The 19,507-nt window shown below is 36.4% G+C and overlaps 3 protein-coding genes across 3 annotated transcripts; all 3 read left to right on the top strand.

The window, feature by feature from the left end:
• Window positions 6,145-7,698, top strand: LOC18769338. The gene has a single exon (XM_007202782.2). It carries the CDS (start codon window positions 6,592-6,594, stop codon window positions 7,510-7,512), a length of 921 nt encoding a protein of 306 aa, XP_007202844.1. The 5' UTR covers window positions 6,145-6,591; the 3' UTR covers window positions 7,513-7,698.
• On the top strand, window positions 10,550-13,731 carry LOC18769333 (fructose-bisphosphate aldolase, cytoplasmic isozyme). Its single transcript, XM_007202197.2, has 3 exons — window positions 10,550-10,687; window positions 11,434-11,661; window positions 11,846-13,731. Exons 1-3 carry the CDS (start codon window positions 10,660-10,662, stop codon window positions 12,664-12,666), a joined length of 1,077 nt encoding a protein of 358 aa, XP_007202259.1. The 5' UTR covers window positions 10,550-10,659; the 3' UTR covers window positions 12,667-13,731.
• On the top strand, window positions 16,332-18,972 carry LOC18771153 (fructose-bisphosphate aldolase 1, cytoplasmic). The gene is made up of 3 exons (XM_007202192.2): window positions 16,332-16,464; window positions 17,296-17,523; window positions 17,865-18,972. The coding sequence occupies exons 1-3, from the start codon at window positions 16,437-16,439 to the stop codon at window positions 18,683-18,685; spliced, it is 1,077 nt and encodes a 358-aa protein (XP_007202254.1). The 5' UTR covers window positions 16,332-16,436; the 3' UTR covers window positions 18,686-18,972.

Below are 19,507 nucleotides of genomic sequence, written 5' to 3'. Positions count from 1 at the left end.
TACTCACCATAAATGCGTAGAATTCTAGGCATAATATGTCATTGGCGACATTATAGCTCTCTTTTCTTACTCATCTGAATATCTCTTTTTGCATGATGATTGGTGCATGAGATCTTACCTTTGCTTTTCGCGTCACGAATGCTACTATTTCTATTCCCAACCAAGGTATGCTAGATTTTGCTCCTGCAATACCTTTTCCTTTTTATACACCCACATACGGGCATCACTTAAATATTATGTATCTATCCCGGCCAGAATGTCAGCCTTATCTCATGGATAACGTCAAAATATGGCATTCTTGAATTAGATTCATGGTGCGGTTTCAACAACTTTTATTAGGTTTTATATAGAAATTTATAAGCAGTTCTCTATAAGTGATGGTTTAATAATAATTATATCTGAGTGATATGAATGTTGCAAGGTTAAGTGGACTCTTCACTTCATCTTGTTGCATATACCTGTGTCAAGATATGAACAGGTAAGTGGTAAAGGATACTAGGAATTGCAGATGCATAGAAGACTTTCGGAGAAAGACAAACACTGATATACTTGGGAAATGAGCTCATACCCACGTTCATGTAACATTTGTGATTGCACAAACTCCTTAGGAAATGAGCTCTATTTAGTTAGTTGATGAGCTACTTGTTATGTATATGAGAAGCATAAAATTCACATCAGAAATCTGATGATCGAGGATTTTTACTTCTAAGGTCCTAATAAAATCTTTTGTTTTTCATGATAAGACAGACACAATAGATTGATATGGTACTTGCTAATTATTGAGCTTGTCTGATGTGTGTTAAAGGTTACTCAATATATTTTATCATTTATCTCGATGTTCCCTATATTGATCCACATATGAATTTGGTTCATCTTCTTCATTATCTTCCATTCTCCTGATATTATAGGAGTTGCAATTCCTCTTTTTTTTTCTTTCTTAGTATATATTTAACGAGCATAGGCCTTTGAATAAGTTAACAGTATAGCCGCACGGCTATACTCGATATATTCGAATATTTTAAATGTATAGCCGCGCAGCTATACGTGTGAAATATATTCGAATATTTTAAACGTATAGCCGTGCGGCTATACACGTTAAATATATTCGAATATTTTAACCATATAAACGCGCAGCTATACCTAAAAGAGTGCAGCCAACTGGCTATACACGTTAAATATATTCGACTATTTTAACTATATAGAAGCACGGCTATACCTAAAAGAGTGCAGCCAACTGGCTATACGCGTCAAAATATATTCCAATGCGCCTAGACTTTTAAAATATATTAATATTTAAAGAGTATAGCCGCGCGGCTATACTGCACAAAATGGTTTCTAATTTTTTTTCAACCTTTTCTAATTACTTTAATTAGCAAAGAAAACGATCCTTATCAACTCAACCAACACTCGTAGACATTAAGTTAGTCTTTCATCCAAAGTCTTGTGTGTGAATCCCCCTACTCCTATGTTGCTTGTATTAAAAAGAGAAAAAGAAATAGATGACATAACTTGAAAACCAAGCAACATAGACTCTCTAATCTAGTTAGGGGCCTTAGGGCCAACTTGTGTATTGCATGCCATGGAAAATGTCTCTGGCCCAGCATTGAGAGCCGAAGAAGGTTCATGCCCTTTTTAAAAAGTTTGGGCTGATCTCAGGCAACAAAGTGTCATGCAGACACAAGGTCTTGACACAAAGCCCAATTAGAGAAGGTGATGCTGAGTGTCTTGAAGTTGAAACATAACAATTAACAAGATCCATAAGCTCCTAGTTTAGCCTAATCGGCTCTGGATATCGTTAATTGACATGAAAAATACTAGAGACAGGCACCCATTACCATTCCAAACAATTTAGACCCAAAAACTCAATATAGCTAGTGTCTCTTGTCAGTTTGTTTCCAACGACTACAATGTTATAGCTCATTCACTAACTTGATATATATATTTAGATGGAGTCTCATTTCTCGGCGGATATGATGAAATGATTTGCATTATGAAAAAGAAAAGAAAAAGCTAAAAGTTAAAATAGTGGTTGGTGTTGCTAATATATGTAATTTATAATAATAAAAATTAAAAGAAAAAAATGTTGCTGTGGTGCTTTTAATGAGTGCAGTAAGACTGATGTCACAAATGAATACCATCTAGTTTTGTTCTTCAAATAAGTCAAACGCCAGTGTGCTCGATTCTAAAAAAACTACTGTGAATTGCAGACAGACTGACAGCTTTGCAACTGTGCATTGTAGCAGTTATTTTATGAAACAAAAAGCTGGCAGTCTTCTCATAGCTAGAAAATATTATTGATTATCAATCGAATCTTATGAAGTACCTGAAGAAAAAAAAAGAGACAAAAACAGTGAAAATATATAAGTAATCTCCATATCCAAAGCGAAATAGGATTTCTCATTGCAGAAGCTACATCTTATTCGTTATGATGCTGTACTTGGTATATATGCTTCATTGTGACATTGACATGCAACTTTGCAAGCACATACAGCATTGCAGTGCCTTGCACAAGTATATATGATAATTGTTGGTTTCGTGGTATGGGAATATATTCCAATTCCACAACTCCAGATAATCTTCTGTTCAACTTTCAATCATCATAGCTGGTTCTTAGATATGTAGAGAGTTTTTGTTCTATATCTCAACAGGAGTGTAAGGAATAATTGCTTTATGGCTTGTGAGGAGGAAGGCAGGCATTTTTATGATAGGAAAAGGATATTCTTACTTGGCTTGTGCATCCTTCCATAAATATTTTGTTCACAACGTATATATGTGGTGTGCGTTTTGTCTTTTGTTTGCATGAGCTATCTTGTCATGTATAATTCATCACCATATAGCTCATATGTTAAATACATGATTGCATATATGACCAACAATTAATCAAACAGTATGAACCAAGGAAACGGAGTTTTTGCTCCAATCTCAAAACTAATACTCTGTATGTTTCTAGACCGTGAATTTATAACCGACTAATTAAGATTTATATAGTCTGGCAAGAGAACATTACCCTATACATATCGGATTCAAAAATCCAATCATGGCCAAGAAAATTTTACTTGGATTATACTTTTGATTAGCATTAAAAATAAAGAAGGATGCTTTGATCAAGTGGTTTATTTGAATAATAACTAATGGTTCAAGTAAGTGATTATTTTATCCCCCATGTTTCTGGGAGGAGGGGATTTACACATGAAAGAAGTTACCCTTTACTTTCCTCCTCTACCTTCTTTTGTGCACGCACAGCATCACTCAATACACATCAGTAGATACAGTCACTTTCACAACCGACATCACTGTTTTGGTTCAGCTTTTTCATTAGATCTGGGCTTCTATACATCCTCAAGAGAATTACAGAGCACCACATGGTGTAAATCATCAAACTGCTGCAAGCGTGAGCTCTATAATTTAGTTGCTTTTCATTCTTTTGGTATTATGAGGACATGCATGTCTTCTGGTTTCTTTGCAGGCAAGATTCAATATATGGACTCTCTCTTGTCATCATATATAAGTCCCAAAGCTAAAGGTGTTTATAGAGTATAGTCCACCCAAGCACAAGATTTTTTTTTTTTTTTTTTGGTGCGACTGTACTTAGCACGGCCCGGGGATGCTAGCTGAAAAAATTTCTTGAAATACAATAGAGTTATTTACACCAACACGAGATTTTTCTTATTTTCACAAAACTCCCTGAGATTTTAAACATTATACGAACACCCCTTAGATCTTAAATTGTTTACACAAAACCCATTATCATTGATTTTTCGTTCAAAAATTAATGATTTTATGTACAAAAAAATTTTAAATGACAAAGTTAGCCTTTAAGATTAGATTGCACATACATTCGTTGAGGTTAATTTTGTTTTGTAAAAGTTTTTGTGTATGAAATCATCAAATTTTTGGATGTAGAATCAATGAAAAGGGGTTTTGTGAAAACAAATTGAAACCTCAGAGGGTGTTCGTATAATTTTTGAAACCTCTAGGGGTTTTGTTAAAACACCGAAAATCTCAAAGGGTGTTAGTGTAAATAGCTCAATAGAATAATAGTGTTGCATATAAAATACCTTAAACTAATCATATTTCTAATAGAAATGATAACCCGTTTATATATAAAGAGTAATACATTGGTTTCCCTCTTATCTTCTCTGTAATACAAGAGAGGGAGACTCGAACACAAGATCTTGAATGCAAAGATAATTGCTTAAGCTATACAAGCCCCAACGAGTATATAAAATTACTTTCATTGCTAAGAAGAGTAACCTGTTTGGGAGTGCTTCTGGAAAGGCTAAATGCACCTTTTAACAACTAAAAGCGCTTTTAACAACGTTTGGCAGAAAAGTTTAGAAGTGCTTCTAGGTCATAGAAGCGCTTTTTAGAGAAGCACTTGTTATGTGCTTCTTCAGCTTCTTCAGAAAGCACTCTCAAGTGCTTTTCCATGAAGTACTTGGATTTTTTTTTATGAAAATTCAAGATTTTTAATATAAATTTTTTAGAAGCGCTTATGAGCATAAGTATTTCCTAGAAAAACAGTCTCAAACGAGCCTAAGGTGATAAATTTAAAATCCTCCACATATTTCAAATAATTGGCTAGGACGTCTAATCATACCCCTTCTTCTTCTCCTTGACGTTAAAGTATTGGTAGTTTTCCCTTGTTTAGGGTTGCCAATGGAGTATTGGTAGTTTTCCCTTGTTTAGGGTTGCCAATGGAGTACCTAAGCCTGCCTTCCCTCCCACTCAAATTGCAGTTGTGCTCAGCTACGACAGACTTGAAATTTGAAACCGATAAGTCAGTGACCAACTAACTCAACAACCCCACTCCTACCTCAAGCCTTCAAATTAGGAACTCACCTAATACAAAAAATTATTGCTGATGATTTATGCGTGTGGCATCTCACTCTCACTGTTTTCTGGAAAAGGGAAGGAAATTTTTTTTGTCCATAGTGTTTCGAGTTTTTGAGTAAATTGGAGGAAATTGAAAGATTAATCTCTCCTAATATCAACTCATTACTTCAACCACCCTCATTACTTGAACTAACTTTAAGGATAATGTTTCATAATTTTCATCAACCATTGCAAGATTCTTTGTTTTAGTAGTAAATCTCACATATTTACTTCTAGACGTAATAAGAAATATATAATAATCTTATAAAAAGAGGAAGGGACTCTTTTTTGAAAGAAGCGATAGTCTCTAAACTATAGGATAGTGAGTAGAAGGAAGGGACTATAAACTTTCCCAAGAAAGTAAATTCCATATTCTCCCAATTGTAACTGTTTTCTGAATTTATTAAGGACTATGGTGTAATTAAATTCAAGCTTTTGTTTTCTCCCTTTTTTGGGCTTCCCCTTTTTAAAACGTAAAGGTTAAGCTTTTGTAACTCCAATTAGCAATAACTGAATTGCATTAACAATAATAAAAGGGGTTTTTTTGTTTTAATTTTCAGGAGAAAAACCTTAGAACCGCCTACTTTTATAAAGTTTTTAATCAAATTTCGTTTTCTTTCCACAAAAAAAGAAAAAGAAAGTCGTCTTGAGTCGTAGTAGGTGAATCCCACGGCAGCTTTTATTTGGTGGGCCCAATGATCACCATCATCCATACCATTCATCACTATCATGTTCATAGTCGCAACTCCACGTTGTCCAATATCATCCTAATCCTGAAGTCGGTCACTACCCATCTTTTGCCTATTAGCACAGATATATCTTAAGCTTAATTATTATCATTAATATTCATTTACATTGTAAATCTGAATCCTTAGTTGGATTGTATCATCACGTCACTCATCATTATCACGTGATATAAGCAACTCTATTAAAAATTTTCTCGTTTTAAACTGACAATTTGAGAATATAACACACCAAATATATGACAATAAACATTATCCCAGTTGTCATATACACATACGTAACATACATCAAAATTGCCGCCTCCAACCCCAAACCTAAATAATAAAAAATAAAAAACAGCATATATCATGTATATGATAGATTCATAGACCTATTCTTTAGGAAAATCATTTAACAAATTTCCCTCATATTCGGTTGTTAATCTTTTGGTTGACTCAAAATATAGTCTAAGGTTAGGTTAGCAATTAACTAACCCAGATTAAATTTTATACTGCAGGCAAGGCATAACAGATCAGGTTACTCAAATCAAAGCAAGGAGTTTTGGTCATCGCTTTCATTTTTCTCTAAAGAATTGTTAAGGTTAAGGGAATCGTAATTAATGTGGGATGGGCTGGCCAAGAACATGGATTTCACTGTCTCTTCCTTTATTTGTCTGAACTGATTTTTTTTTTTTTTTTTTTAATTTTTTTCCATTTACATTTTAACACTTAAATGTTGTGAATAAGAAAGGACACCTTCACATGGAAGTAAAACCACAGAGAAGAGAAAGTAGCCTTTTATTTTTGTCACCTTCAATCCCTCCATTTTCCTTCTTCCATTGCCAAAGGGAAGACCAAACAAACACTCTGCCTACCTCTTCCAACTGTTAGCCCTAACCCTTCTCTTCTTATAGCACAGATCCCTCCATCTTCAAACTTTTCATCTTTAATTTCCTTTTCGATTTCTTCGTTTTCGATCAAGTTTTATGCAGCAATGAGGAGCATAGCAACTTGTTACAGTGAACATGCCATAAAAGTATCAGATTCATATTGTTCAGGGCCTTCAAACCGGGCTTATGTGACCCCAAGATTGGCCCCTTCAATCCCAAATGAGGTTACATGTATATACAGAGCCAAGCTCTCAACCCAGAAGCATCTCCTCATCACACTCACCTGGTACAACAAATTTTCAGGCCAAGGCCTCAAAATCAGCATTGGGGACAAAGAAAATACCTCTTCACCAATATCCAAATTCAATTCCAGTTCATATCAACTGCAAGGTCAAAAGGGTACCAGGACATTCCAATCCTGCAATTCAAAGATGGAAGTTTTCTGGGATTTGTCCACTGCTACTTATGATGGAGGACCAGAACCAAGCAATGGGTTTTATGTGATGGTTTTAGCAGACTCAGAACTTAGCCTGCTTCTTGGGGACAAGGTTGAAGAAGTGCTTGATTTGGAGAAATACAAAACCATCATTTCTCAGCCAAAATTCTCATTGGTTTCTAGGAGTGAGCATTTTTCTGGCAATGCTGTGTATTCAACCAAGGCTCAATTCTGTGACAGAGGAGCTGCACATGACATCTTGATCAAGTGTGACAGAGACGACGAAGGCAGCTCGAAAGGCCCGGTGTTATCAGTCTGCATTGACAAGAAGAAAATATTTCAAGTGAAGAGATTGAAATGGAATTTCAGAGGGAACCAAGCAATTTTTTTGGATGGTTTGCTGGTGGATATGATGTGGGATATTCATGACTGGTTGTTCAATCCAAAATCGGGTTCTGCAGTTTTCATGTTCAGGACAAGGAGTGGATTGGATAGCAGGCTGTGGCTGGAAGAGAAGATTTTGGAACAGAAGGGACAAGAAAGAGCTGAGTTTTCTTTGTTGATCTGTGCCTGTAAGAGCCCTGACTGATTCTTTGTTTCCCCCTCTTTTTTTATTTATTTAGTGAACAGAAAAAATATTATATTAACATTGACTTTATAAGTTCTTTGTTTGTTTTCATGTTTAATCTTCTTCAAGCTATAGAAAATTATATGCTTTACTTGGAGAAGGAAAACTGTACAGGTTCAAATTTTACTGGAAGCATTTGCATTAAAATCCTGTGTCTCTGTCTGCTCTTCTTCCTCTCTCTTTACCCTTCCAAGGCAAAGATTCCATTTTTATTATCTGTTGGGATGGATAGGAGAATAAGTTTGCTTTCCTCTCTTTTTTTTGCTTTTTCCTAAAGTGATTCTTGGTCTTATTTTGGAAACCCAAGGGGGGCAACTGTTGCCCTTTATAGCAACTAAACTTGCCATTGAAACGTGCAGATTTTATTTGTCTGCCATTATAACATCTGTTTATGCATTTTTGCTGAGGTTAATTGCACGGAAACTTATGGGAAGTTTCTATGCATAGCTCAAGTCACAAGCTTGAAAATCATAAGTTGGCAAAGGACCGGCTGAGGTTTGTTACTTGGCCTTGGGTTTACCCAATCCACTGGGTTTATATTCTCCAGAGTAAAAGTTTACTTCATCCAAGTCGTAGGAAGAGTAGGCGGAAAAAACAATCTTGGGACTGTATAATCTTAATCATGCTTTTCACGTCTATATCAGGTTATTTATATCTAACACTATTCCGATAAGTTTCATGAAATAAATATCTCACACTTGTATGTTTATGCGTGCAAGTGACACAGGGGCCATACGCAAGACACCCGTTTTAAGCAAGTTTTTCTCCTTGTAACGTGACCTGTTGATCAGAGACTGCCATCTTAATCCACATGGCCATATTATGACTTGAATATCATAGAAAAAACAACGTCCACGACTAGGACTAGCTACTATTTTCACGGATTTAATTTCATTGCAAGTGCCAAGTGGGTTAGGTCCAGCCTCACATGTGACATTAAATTTAAGTCACCATCTCATTTTAAATAAGTGCTATTTGGATTCATCATCTATCCACCCCTACTCAAGGAAAAACACTTACTTATAACGGGAATAACATTGTTTTGCTATTTCCAACTAATACCCCTACTCAAGGAAAAACACTTACTTATAACGGGTATAACATTGTTTTGCTATTTCCGACTAATAACACAATGACACATGAAAAAATTATCCTATGTATCACTATGTTATTAGTCGGAAATAGCAAAAAGATTTTGTTTAATTGAGTATATCACATCCCATTTTTATAGTATTTGTCAAGAGCCTGAAAAATAATATTTTTACTGCTTTGGTTGGGTGGTTTCTCAAAGCCCCTTCACCACTATGATGAGATGTAATTGGACTGGGCTAAGCATGGCCCAAGGTTTTTGCTAATCAACACGAGAACGGAATATGAAGCCTGTTTAATTACTTGAAATGAAAGAAGTTATGAATTGAAGAAGTATTAGGAATATGCGAGAGAACGAATGTATATGTAGTGACTACCATTTTCTCCATTTGATGGCCTTGATGTGCATGAGATTTCATGTGAGATGTATCACATTCTCAATAATAAATTAATCAAATTGGATCGTAGATTTTTATTTGACCTTATGATGAGGACTTGTGTATTTGTACAAACCATTTTTCAAATGTGGTGATTGTTATTGCATCTTATTTTGCCATGTAAATGGATAAGAACCAACTCCACTTGTTATATGCTATTAGAAATGATTATAATAGCCATAGATTTTGCTTGACCCTTAACACAAAATGCTTAAAGTATGAACCTTGACAACCTTCAACCTCTAAACTTATAACTAAATAAATTCAGAAGAAAATGGTAGATCGTCATGCTTATACATTATTTTTTGTTTTTCATATATTTATACACATTGAAAGATATATACGTGACATATGAAGTAGGAGGAAATAATAACAATAACAATAATGTTGGCCGTGATCAAAATTCAAAGAGTAGACTCTAAATTTGTCAAGGCCACCTGCATTAAGTAAAAATCATTTTAAAATGTTGTAATCTCAATATTCTTTTGGTGAATGTCGAATTTATTTGAATATTAATGTTCGAATCATCAAATTTATTCACCGAACGATGAATACAGTAGACAAATAGCGATTCTCCTTCTACCCTTTTGATTTTAGCATCATTGAAGTTTTGGGAAACATCCTCCCTAGACTCATCCTCAAATCCATAATATTAATGAATGAACAAACTCTATACATATGCATTTTTGCATCATTTGATTGGTGATCAAGGAAAGACATGTGGTAATGAAGCAGACCATAAAAGAGCTAAAAGAACTGGCAGACCTAAAAGGTCTCTCTTTTTGCGTTTCTGGTACGAACAACAACCATCAACCTAACCCACTGGTTTTGGTGTTGGTGTTGTTGCTCTCGGTTTTCTCGCAAATTCCAACCAAAGCCCCACACTCACTCCCCACCCCACACTACTATCTTTGGCTGTTTTTATTTATTTATTTCTAATCAAGTTTTGTTTTGACCCTTCCTGCCCACCTATTAATTCACCGCAGTGGTTTTCAGGAACTTTTTTTGTGAGCCGTAATTTTGCGTCCATGGTTTGCTTACCCTTTATACCCTTCATTAGTTACATCTTTTTTTTAATTTTTAATATAATCGATTGTTTACATAATTTAAAATAATTTAATTTTCGAAGAGGAAACTCGAATTTGGGTGCAAGAAGACAGACTCACTACCTTAATCAACTCGAGCATAATTTAGAGAAATTTTTAAAATAAGAATACTAATTCATATGAATAGTTTCACAACAAAACAAACGTTAATATAAGACAATGTGATATATAATACAGAACAATTTCACAAATTATTTTATATACTTTTTGGGCTTTTTTTGGGTCGGTGGGTAGGCCACATGACCGCTATATGATAAGCCCAATATGAAACCAGGGGTAAAAGAGTAAATGTGTGAGAAACCCGGATCATTCGAGAAAGAGTGAGCAACGTGTTCTCCAAGGCCTTCGTCTCTCATATAAAGCCCTAAAATCCCACCGTTTTCTCTCCCATCTCCCATCTCCCATCTCCCTCCTCCCTCAATCTCTAGATAAACCAAAACAGTCTTTCATATTCCAGTCTCTTCTTACTATCAACAATGTCGGCCTTCAAGGGAAAGTACCATGGTAATTACCTTTATATATTTTGTTCCTCGTTTTACCATTTATTGCGTATGTCGCTTGAATTGATCAGAGCTTTTTGTTAGTGTTGCTCTGATCTGTGTTTTTATGAATTAAATTGTAAGTATGGATCAGTATGATCAAGTAACTTTCTGTGTAAAATTACTGTTTGCAAAATCGCTACAATTATGTATTGATTGAATTTGTGCTTAATCTTGCAATTTAGTTCAGGATTAGTTGAACGTTATGCATAATACGTTGTTGGATGAGCCTTGGTTTGATGCGCGAGTGGTCCTGCTCGTGTAGGGTAGAGAAAATCTTGAATTTTTGGACTGTGGCATATAAACAATTCTGTACGGATGCTCTCTGTTGCTGTAAAATAATAGTTTTTTATTAAACAATTTTTTTATTGTCACGTTTAAATAGTGATTTACCATCCATCTTTTTCTGAATTGGTGGCCGTGTTTGTTTAAATAATGTGGAAATCTCAAGCTGATTGAAAATATACCCAAAAAGCTCTGATTTTGCCCGGGGTATTTAGCATGGCATATTTTGCATTCGTAGTTCAAACCATTTTGAGTTTTTAATTGAAGGTCAGAGTTTGAGGTGTGAAAATTGGGTTCTTCCAGAATCTTTCGTGCTTTTATTATGTTTCCTCTCCACATTATGGTTTTGTTTTATATTATGGATATTAAAGTTTGGGATTTTACTTTGAAGCTAATGCATTGTACTGCATTTTGTGTGGCTTGCAGATGAGCTCATTGCTAATGCTACCTACATTGGCACCCCTGGAAAGGGTATCCTTGCTGCTGATGAGTCAACTGGCACAATTGGCAAGCGCCTTTCAAGCATTAATGTTGAGAATAGTGAGACGAACAGACGCGCCCTCCGTGAGTTACTCTTCACCACCCCTGGTGCCCTCCAATACCTCAGTGGAGTGATTCTCTTTGAGGAAACCCTCTACCAAAAGACAGCTGCTGGTAATTTTCCATTTGCATTGTGAAAATCATGTTTAAAATTGGATTTCATCTGAAATTTATGAATGATTTTTAATATTCATGTGTTAGTTTGAGCATGTTTCTTGAGCTTGCCATCCTGTTTCCATGTTGTATTTGGATGATTATTCCATGCCATGATATCCACATCTTGAATTATGCTATGCAGGTAAGCCATTTGTTGACGTTTTAAGGGAAGGCGGTGTTCTCCCTGGCATCAAGGTTGACAAGGGCACTGTTGAGCTTGCTGGTACCAATGGTGAGACCACAACCCAGGGTCTGGATGGCCTTGGAGAGCGTTGCAAAAAGTACTATGAAGCTGGTGCTCGGTTTGCAAAATGGCGTGCTGTGCTCAATATTGGCCCCAGTGAGCCATCTCAGCTCTCAATCAATGAGAATGCCAATGGGTTGGCCCGATATGCTATCATCTGCCAGGAGAATGGCCTGGTCCCCATTGTTGAGCCAGAGATCCTGGTTGATGGATCCCATGACATTCACAAGTGTGCTGAGGTGACCGAACGTGTTCTTGCTGCATGCTACAAAGCTCTTAACGACCACCATGTTCTGCTTGAAGGAACTCTCTTGAAGCCTAACATGGTGACTCCGGGATCTGATTCACCAAAGGTTGCACCAGAGGTGATTGCTGAGCACACAGTCCGTTCCTTGCAGCGCACCATGCCTGTGGCTGTTCCTGCCGTGGTTTTCTTGTCCGGTGGGCAGAGTGAGGAGGAGGCTACCCTCAACCTCAATGCCATGAACAAATTGAAGGGGAAGAAACCATGGACTCTATCCTTCTCTTTCGGACGGGCTCTTCAGCAAAGCACCCTCAAGGCTTGGGCAGGAAAGGAGGAAAATATTAAGGCGGCACAGGAGGCTTTCCTCACCAGGGCAAAGGCCAACTCGGAAGCGACATTGGGAACCTACAAGGGTGATGCCAAGCTTGGTGAGGGTGCTGCAGAGAGCCTTCATGTCAAGGACTATAAGTATTGATGCAGAGCTGTGTAAAAGCCAATGATTTTGCTCTTACAAAAACGGTGTTTTGGTGTCGTAGTGTAGGTTCTTTTTCAAGTTTTCTTTCTAATCTCTGCCTTGACGAGATTATTGCCAGTTACTAGTAGAATATGATAAAAGCTTGAGGAACGGTTTGCAAGCATGAAGAGTTTTTTGTTGTTTATGTCGCTCGTTTTGGTTGGTGAAGTGCTCATGCTCATGTATTTGGGTAATCTGCTTTTATTGCCAAGTTTTTCGTACCTATTTTGTACTTCTTTTTATCTTTCTGACCCAATTCTTCTTAGATTATCCAAGGTTTTTCTTTAGTGCTAATCATAAGGTTATTGTTTCTTTCTAATCTCTGCCTTGACGAGATTATTGCCAGTTACTAGTAGAATATGATAAAAGCTTGAGGAACGGTTTGCAAGCATGAAGAGTTTTTTGTTGTTTATGTCGCTCGTTTTGGTTGGTGAAGTGCTCATGCTCATGTATTTGGGTAATCTGCTTTTATTGCCAAGTTTTTCGTACCTATTTTGTACTTCTTTTTATCTTTCTGACCCAATTCTTCTTAGATTATCCAAGGTTTTTCTTTAGTGCTAATCATAAGGTTATTGTTTCTTTCTAATCTCTGCCTTGACGAGATTATTGCCAGTTACTAGTAGAATATGATAAAAGCTTGAGGAACGGTTTGCAAGCATGAAGAGTTTTTTGTTGTTTATGTCGCTCGTTTTGGTTGGTTAAGTGCTCATGCTCATGTATTTGGGTAATCTGCTTTTATTGCCAAGTTTTTCGTACCTATTTTGTACTTCTTTTTATCTTTCTGACCCAATTCTTCTTAGATTATCCAAGGTTTTTCTTTAGTGCTAATCATAAGGTTATTGTTTCTTTCTAATCTCTGCCTTGACGAGATTATTGCCAGTTACTAGTAGAATATGATAAAAGCTTGAGGAACGGTTTGCAAGCATGAAGAGTTTTTTGTTGTTTATGTCGCTCGTTTTGGTTGGTGAAGTGCTCATGCTCATGTATTTGGGTAATCTGCTTTTATTGCCAAGTTTTTCGTACCTATTTTGTACTTCTTTTTATCTTTCTGACCCATTTCTTCTTAGATTATCCAAGGTTTTTCTTTAGTGCTAATCATAAGGTTATTGTTTGTTCGTGTTATGGTGGTTCGATCCCATTAACTATGCTTTTCATTTTCTTTTAATCACAAGCAACTTTCAGAAACGTGAAAGCAGTTTCTTTCCTTTCAGAACAAATAAAATAAAATAAAATGCGGCCAATTTCCCCCTTTTTCTTCCCCTCGAATATAATAATGTGGCAGGCAGAACAGAAAAAAATTTAAGATGTAAACGAATCATGTCTACATCTTAGCGTGCCTATGATGTATGCACACATGGGAGCACAAAACATGTAATTGAGCTGATAAAATATAGAAAAAAGTTATAAATAATAAATATGAGGATCAAAGTGAAAGAATATTCCAAGGACTGTATGCTCAGGACTTAATTGTCCTCTTCAATGTTCCTCAAATATATGCGTTGGATCCACGCAGTATGAATTCGTGTTCATTTCAAGCATTGATATTTGGTAGGAAATCCCTGGCCACTTGGTTCAACAGTTGAAGAGAGAGGTAGGTGAAGAAGAATCCTCAACTTATCAGAATTAGACAACCAAACCAACCCACCAACATTTTTTTCTTTTCCATCTTGAGTTTCAAACAGGGATTTAATGTTAAAACACACATTTTAGAAGAGATGTATAACTATTAAGCATTGCCTCGATCACACATGAAAGCCTCCAAATTAGCACCCTCCTTTACCGGTAATCACATAATCGTTACATGTAAATTAAGAAATAAGTAAATGAGAACGAGAGCGCTTAAGAATTTCAATCATATAACAATAAATAATAAGTCAATAATATAATTTCTAGGAATGAATGGAAAAAAGTTTTGTATAAATTTATGAAAGAGGGTCAAACCTTATTTTGTTTATAGCTTTCTTATGTCTCAAAGGGTGGCATGTGCAAGTGCAACCTAATTAAAAAAAAAACCGTCATGCCATGTTTTCCATGATTTTTAATTTGAGATGGGCGTGAAAAGAAGAAAAATTGTTGAGCGTGATCTAAATGATGCTAGTGGCAAGTTGGGTTTGATTATTATATAAAATGTTGAAAGTTTGTTCGATGAAGTATATAACTATAAGATTAATATTGTGTTGACTTATAAGTACTTAGAAATTTGGTGGGTGACAAAGAACCAACTTGAAGCATGTAGCTTTCACTCCACAAAGCATATACATAATCCAGGTATTGCATTATTACACAATAATTTTATACCCAAAAATAATAATAAATCAAGATGACAATTTCATCATTGAATTATGCATCTAATTGGTATATGTGCATTTTTTTTAAATAAAAAAAATTCAAATGAAGTCGATCTGAGGCTATTTAAGTTACGAACCCCTAAATATTATAATTGTATAGTTGAATTAGGTACAAGTAGTCATATATAGGAGACATTAAGGTGATATTCCGAATCAGTTTTTTTTTTCTTTCTTAAAGACAAAATAGAATTACAACTAAGATCCTTGTTGAAAAAAACCCAAATGTAAAGGTTAGGGAATTCCAAAGCGTTTTTGTTAGCTGTTTATAATTACAAAACAATCAAACCCATTGGAAATGTCATTCATGTTATATGTCTATGTTTCCTAAAAGTCAAAACTACCAACAAAAGAGAAGCTCTTTATATATATTTTTTCTTTGTAAACTCCAACAACCAATTTATGCTAAAACATTGAAGATTAATGTGGCAATAAGGAAAAAAAACAGAGGACACGAATCTGATTTATACTACGTGATCATCTTACCGTAGTATTCTATAATTTCTCGGCAAAGTAATGGCAAAGGCTTAAAAAGCAAATGCCTTGTCTTAAATACCAGAACCTAGATTGCCGGTGTTGGTTTTTGGCTCAAAAGTTTCACAACTTTGGTCTGCAAACCAAACCCACAGTCACCTTCAAATCCCACAGGATTTTCGTCGTCTGGTTTTCACCTTTCTCTTTCATTTAAGTTTAATTTTGACCCTTCCCATCCCACCTACCTACCTAATCACGGGACGGCAGCTGGTTTTGAGAAACTTTTGGGGAAAAAAAATCCACCATGCCTAATTACCATTATACCCCTTTTCAACTTACACATCAATTTTTCTTCTGATAAAAATTAAATTCTAAGAGTTAGGCCAATTATTCATGGCAGTAAGCCGCCCTCTACCATTTTAATTCAATTCTTCCTTTTTGTAAATTAAATTAAATTAATTTGGACTATTATTTATATAATGATCTTACTTTATTATTATTAGAGTCTAATACAATGTACTCGTCCATGTATATGGGTTAATGTCACCCTAATGTTTCTTTAGTATAATTGAGAAATTATGTCTTTTTCTTTTCAACTTTTTGGTAAATTTTTTCTTTCTTGTTTAATTAAAACATATTTGTTAAACTTAATTTGCAATCCACAATATTTGATTCGTTGTGATATACAATAGGAAATGAATCTAGGGCCAATTAAGGAGTTGGGGGCAAAAGCGTAAAAAAATCAGAGAAATAAACAATTGTTTATTTACGTGGGGAAGAAGCCAAGCGCGCAGTACAACCTCCAAGCCGCACTAACATAAAAAGCCCCACCCACCCTTCACTTTCTCCCATCTCACTCTCTCTATCTCTAAGAAAAACCAGTCTTCTTCCTCTTAAGCCTTAGCATCAACCATGTCTGCTTTCAGGGGCAAATACGCTGGTAATTTACTTCTTCTGTTTGCTTTGTTAACGTTCGTATCACTCTGTTTGTGTCTCTCTTTTTATTTTTATTGCTTAGATCTGATTGTTCTGTGTAGTTCTTGTTCCGTTTTGAAGATTTGATGCTTGGAATCATCTTTATTCAGTATATTGTAGTTTTTGAGTGGCTTTTAACTTCTGACTTCGAGATCTGAACGCCCAGATTTATTTTCTTCACTCTAATGATCTCTTGCAGTTTTTCTAGATTGGGTTCTCAGGAAAGCAATCGTTTGTTCTTCCCGAAGTGTTTTTAGTGACTAAAGTTTTGATCTAATCTCTCAGGCATACTTCATATTGCTTTTGGGTTTCCTTTGCGCAGTTAGAATAAACTCATGGTTCATTCATAGACAGTTTAGTTACAAATAACTCAAGTTACTGGGTATTTCAATTGTTTGGTATAAATCTAGATACTTTGCATTGTAAGATTGTTATGCGGTCTGTTTTTAGTGGATCAACCTTTTGTTTCTATGTTTGTGATGATCCACTTATCCATAGGACTTTACCCTTTTGAGTTCCTGTTTGTTTTTAGTTCTTTATGTTGAGATCTAAAGTTGTAATAGTTTTTGAAAGCATATAGCATATAATGGTTGTCTTTTTCATTGTATTTGGTGCGTTCTCGTCCGCATATCTGGTGGTCTTTGCTGGTTTTACCTACAAGACTATATGTGCAATTTGGACTTGTCTTAGTGTTTGTTATCGTTCTGTCATTTTTTTCTCCGGTAATTTATGGACTTTAGGTAGATGTAGGTTGTGATTTTTGGTCGATGTTTCCTGAATTTTGTATTCCTTGCAGATGAGCTCATTGCCAATGCTGCCTACATTGGCACCCCTGGAAAGGGTATTCTTGCTGCTGATGAGTCAACTGGAACAATCGGCAAACGTTTTGCCAGCATCAATGTTGAGAATGTTGAATCAAACAGGCGTGCTCTTCGTGAGCTCCTCTTCACCGCCCCTGATGTGCTCCAATACCTTAGTGGAGTGATTCTCTTTGAAGAAACTCTCTACCAGAAGACAGCCTCAGGTACTTCGACCAAAATTTCTGGCTTTCATACTTTGGAAGTGGCTTAAAATGCATTTAGATTGCAGAATCAACAGTCGTTTTTATTTGAAATCAATAAGATATTATCTATGTATTGGCATTATTGTCAGTAATTCGTCATTAACAAATGCTTTGAGTTCATACAATGTTTGGGTAGCTTTTTTTTTAACAGAATACTGTTTTTGTTTGTAGTCCTATTTCACGAATCCTCTGGTTACATGGATTGTTGGCCTTCTCCAATTCGTGTTTGTTTTGAATTGGTCTTATCCTAATAGTTTTTTAAATTTCCCAAGGAATAATATTCAGTTTATCATGTTGTGCAGGCAAGCCATTCGTTGATGTCTTGAAGGAAGGAGGTGTTCTACCTGGAATCAAGGTTGACAAGGGCACCGTTGAGCTTGCCGGAACCAATGGTGAGACCACAACCCAGGGTCTAGATGGGCTCGCCCAGCGTTGCCAAAAGTACTATGAAGCTGGTGCCAGGTTCGCAAAATGGCGTGCTGTCCTCAAGATTGGTCCCAATGAGCCATCTCAGCTGTCCATTAACGAAAACGCTAATGGCTTGGCTCGGTATGCTATCATTTGCCAGGAGAATGGCCTAGTCCCCATCGTTGAGCCAGAGATCCTGGTTGATGGACCCCATGACATCGAGAAGTGTGCTGATGTGACTGAGCGTGTTCTTGCTGCATGCTACAAGGCTCTTAATGACCACCACGTCCTCCTTGAAGGAACTCTCTTGAAGCCCAACATGGTTACTCCAGGATCTGATGCCAAGAAGGCTTCACCCGAAGTGATTGCTGAGTACACAGTCCGTGCCTTGTTGCGCACTACCCCTGCAGCTGTCCCTGCTGTGGTGTTCTTGTCTGGTGGCCAGAGTGAAGAGGAGGCTACCCTCAACCTTAATGCCATGAACAAGCTCAAGGGGAAGAAGCCATGGTCTCTTTCCTTCTCATTCGGAAGGGCTCTTCAGCAGAGCACACTTAAAGCCTGGGCAGGAAAGGAGGAAAACATTGGAAAGGCACAGGCTGCTCTCCTCACAAGGGCCAAGGCCAACTCAGAGGCTACCCTCGGAACATACAAGGGTGATGCAAAGCTTGGTGAAGGCGCTGCCGAGAGTCTTCATGTTAAGGATTACAAGTACTGAAGAAATTTACAGTTCTTGCTTCTCTTGTTTTGTTTTTGGAAAACTATTTTGCGGTATGTGTATGACTCTGTCATTCTCGGGCGTATAGTGTTAGGGATTTTTCAAATTTCTGTTCTTGCTCTCGGTTTTTAGGATGTTGGTAGAATAAGAAGCTTGAGGACGATTGGCATATGTTGAGTTTGATAAATGTTCTCTTTCCCCTTCAAAAGAACCGTTTATGTTTTTTATTATTTCCTGAATGAAGATCAGGATTCTATTTTCAAAATCCAATTTCTAGCTATTTGACATGCTTCCGGGTATTAAGTCTTTATCTTGCTCGCATTGGTATCCTTCCAAACTTATAGTTTGTATAACCAACCAGTAAGCCAATCCAGTATGTAAAAAGAAACTCTCATTGTGATTAAATTGTTTGATGTAATATTTTATGGGTTAAAAGAAGTTTTTGCATATTGACCATTTAAAGTTCTGGTTGAAATTCGACATAAAAACAAAATTTCTGGTTGAAGTTTGGATTGACCTGGGCTCCGGTTTGTCTGCGGACTTGAACATTGGCCAATCTGTTAAAAACGCACCCTAAAAGCCAACCTTAGCTTGAAGACAACTGAATAATCCAGAAGATCCATAAAGCCCCTCACTATACTTCAAAATCAAGAAAAAAAAGAGGGCTGGAATTGGTTGAAAAATTCCCCATCCCTCACTAACAGACAAGCCCATAGCCATAATGCATTTTGCTGGACCAGGAGAAAAAACTAATGAATTGAGCTGGGCCAATTGGGCCACATCCTTCTCTGAAAATATCAAAAAGTGCAGATGTATCAGAAT

Source organism: Prunus persica, chromosome G7 (genome assembly GCF_000346465.2).
Source record: "Prunus persica cultivar Lovell chromosome G7, Prunus_persica_NCBIv2, whole genome shotgun sequence".
In the NCBI taxonomy this organism is placed as follows: Eukaryota; Viridiplantae; Streptophyta; class Magnoliopsida; order Rosales; family Rosaceae; genus Prunus; species Prunus persica.
This window is presented reverse-complemented; position numbering and strand designations above follow the sequence as displayed.

What these genes read in the sequence shown, in the direction of transcription:
- LOC18769338 (XM_007202782.2), top strand. Translation starts at nt 6,592, where the DNA reads ATGAGGAGCATAGCAACTTGTTACAGTGAACATGCCATAAAAGTATCA.
- LOC18769333 (XM_007202197.2), top strand. Translation starts at nt 10,660, where the DNA reads ATGTCGGCCTTCAAGGGAAAGTACCATG. An exon ending in CTTCAAGGGAAAGTACCATG is followed by an intron (nt 10,688 to 11,433) that starts GTAATTACCTTT and finishes TGTGGCTTGCAG; the next exon opens with ATGAGCTCATTGCTAATGCT. An exon ending in CTACCAAAAGACAGCTGCTG is followed by an intron (nt 11,662 to 11,845) that starts GTAATTTTCCAT and finishes TATGCTATGCAG; the next exon opens with GTAAGCCATTTGTTGACGTT.
- LOC18771153 (XM_007202192.2), top strand. Translation starts at nt 16,437, where the DNA reads ATGTCTGCTTTCAGGGGCAAATACGCTG. An exon ending in TTTCAGGGGCAAATACGCTG is followed by an intron (nt 16,465 to 17,295) that starts GTAATTTACTTC and finishes TATTCCTTGCAG; the next exon opens with ATGAGCTCATTGCCAATGCT. An exon ending in CTACCAGAAGACAGCCTCAG is followed by an intron (nt 17,524 to 17,864) that starts GTACTTCGACCA and finishes CATGTTGTGCAG; the next exon opens with GCAAGCCATTCGTTGATGTC.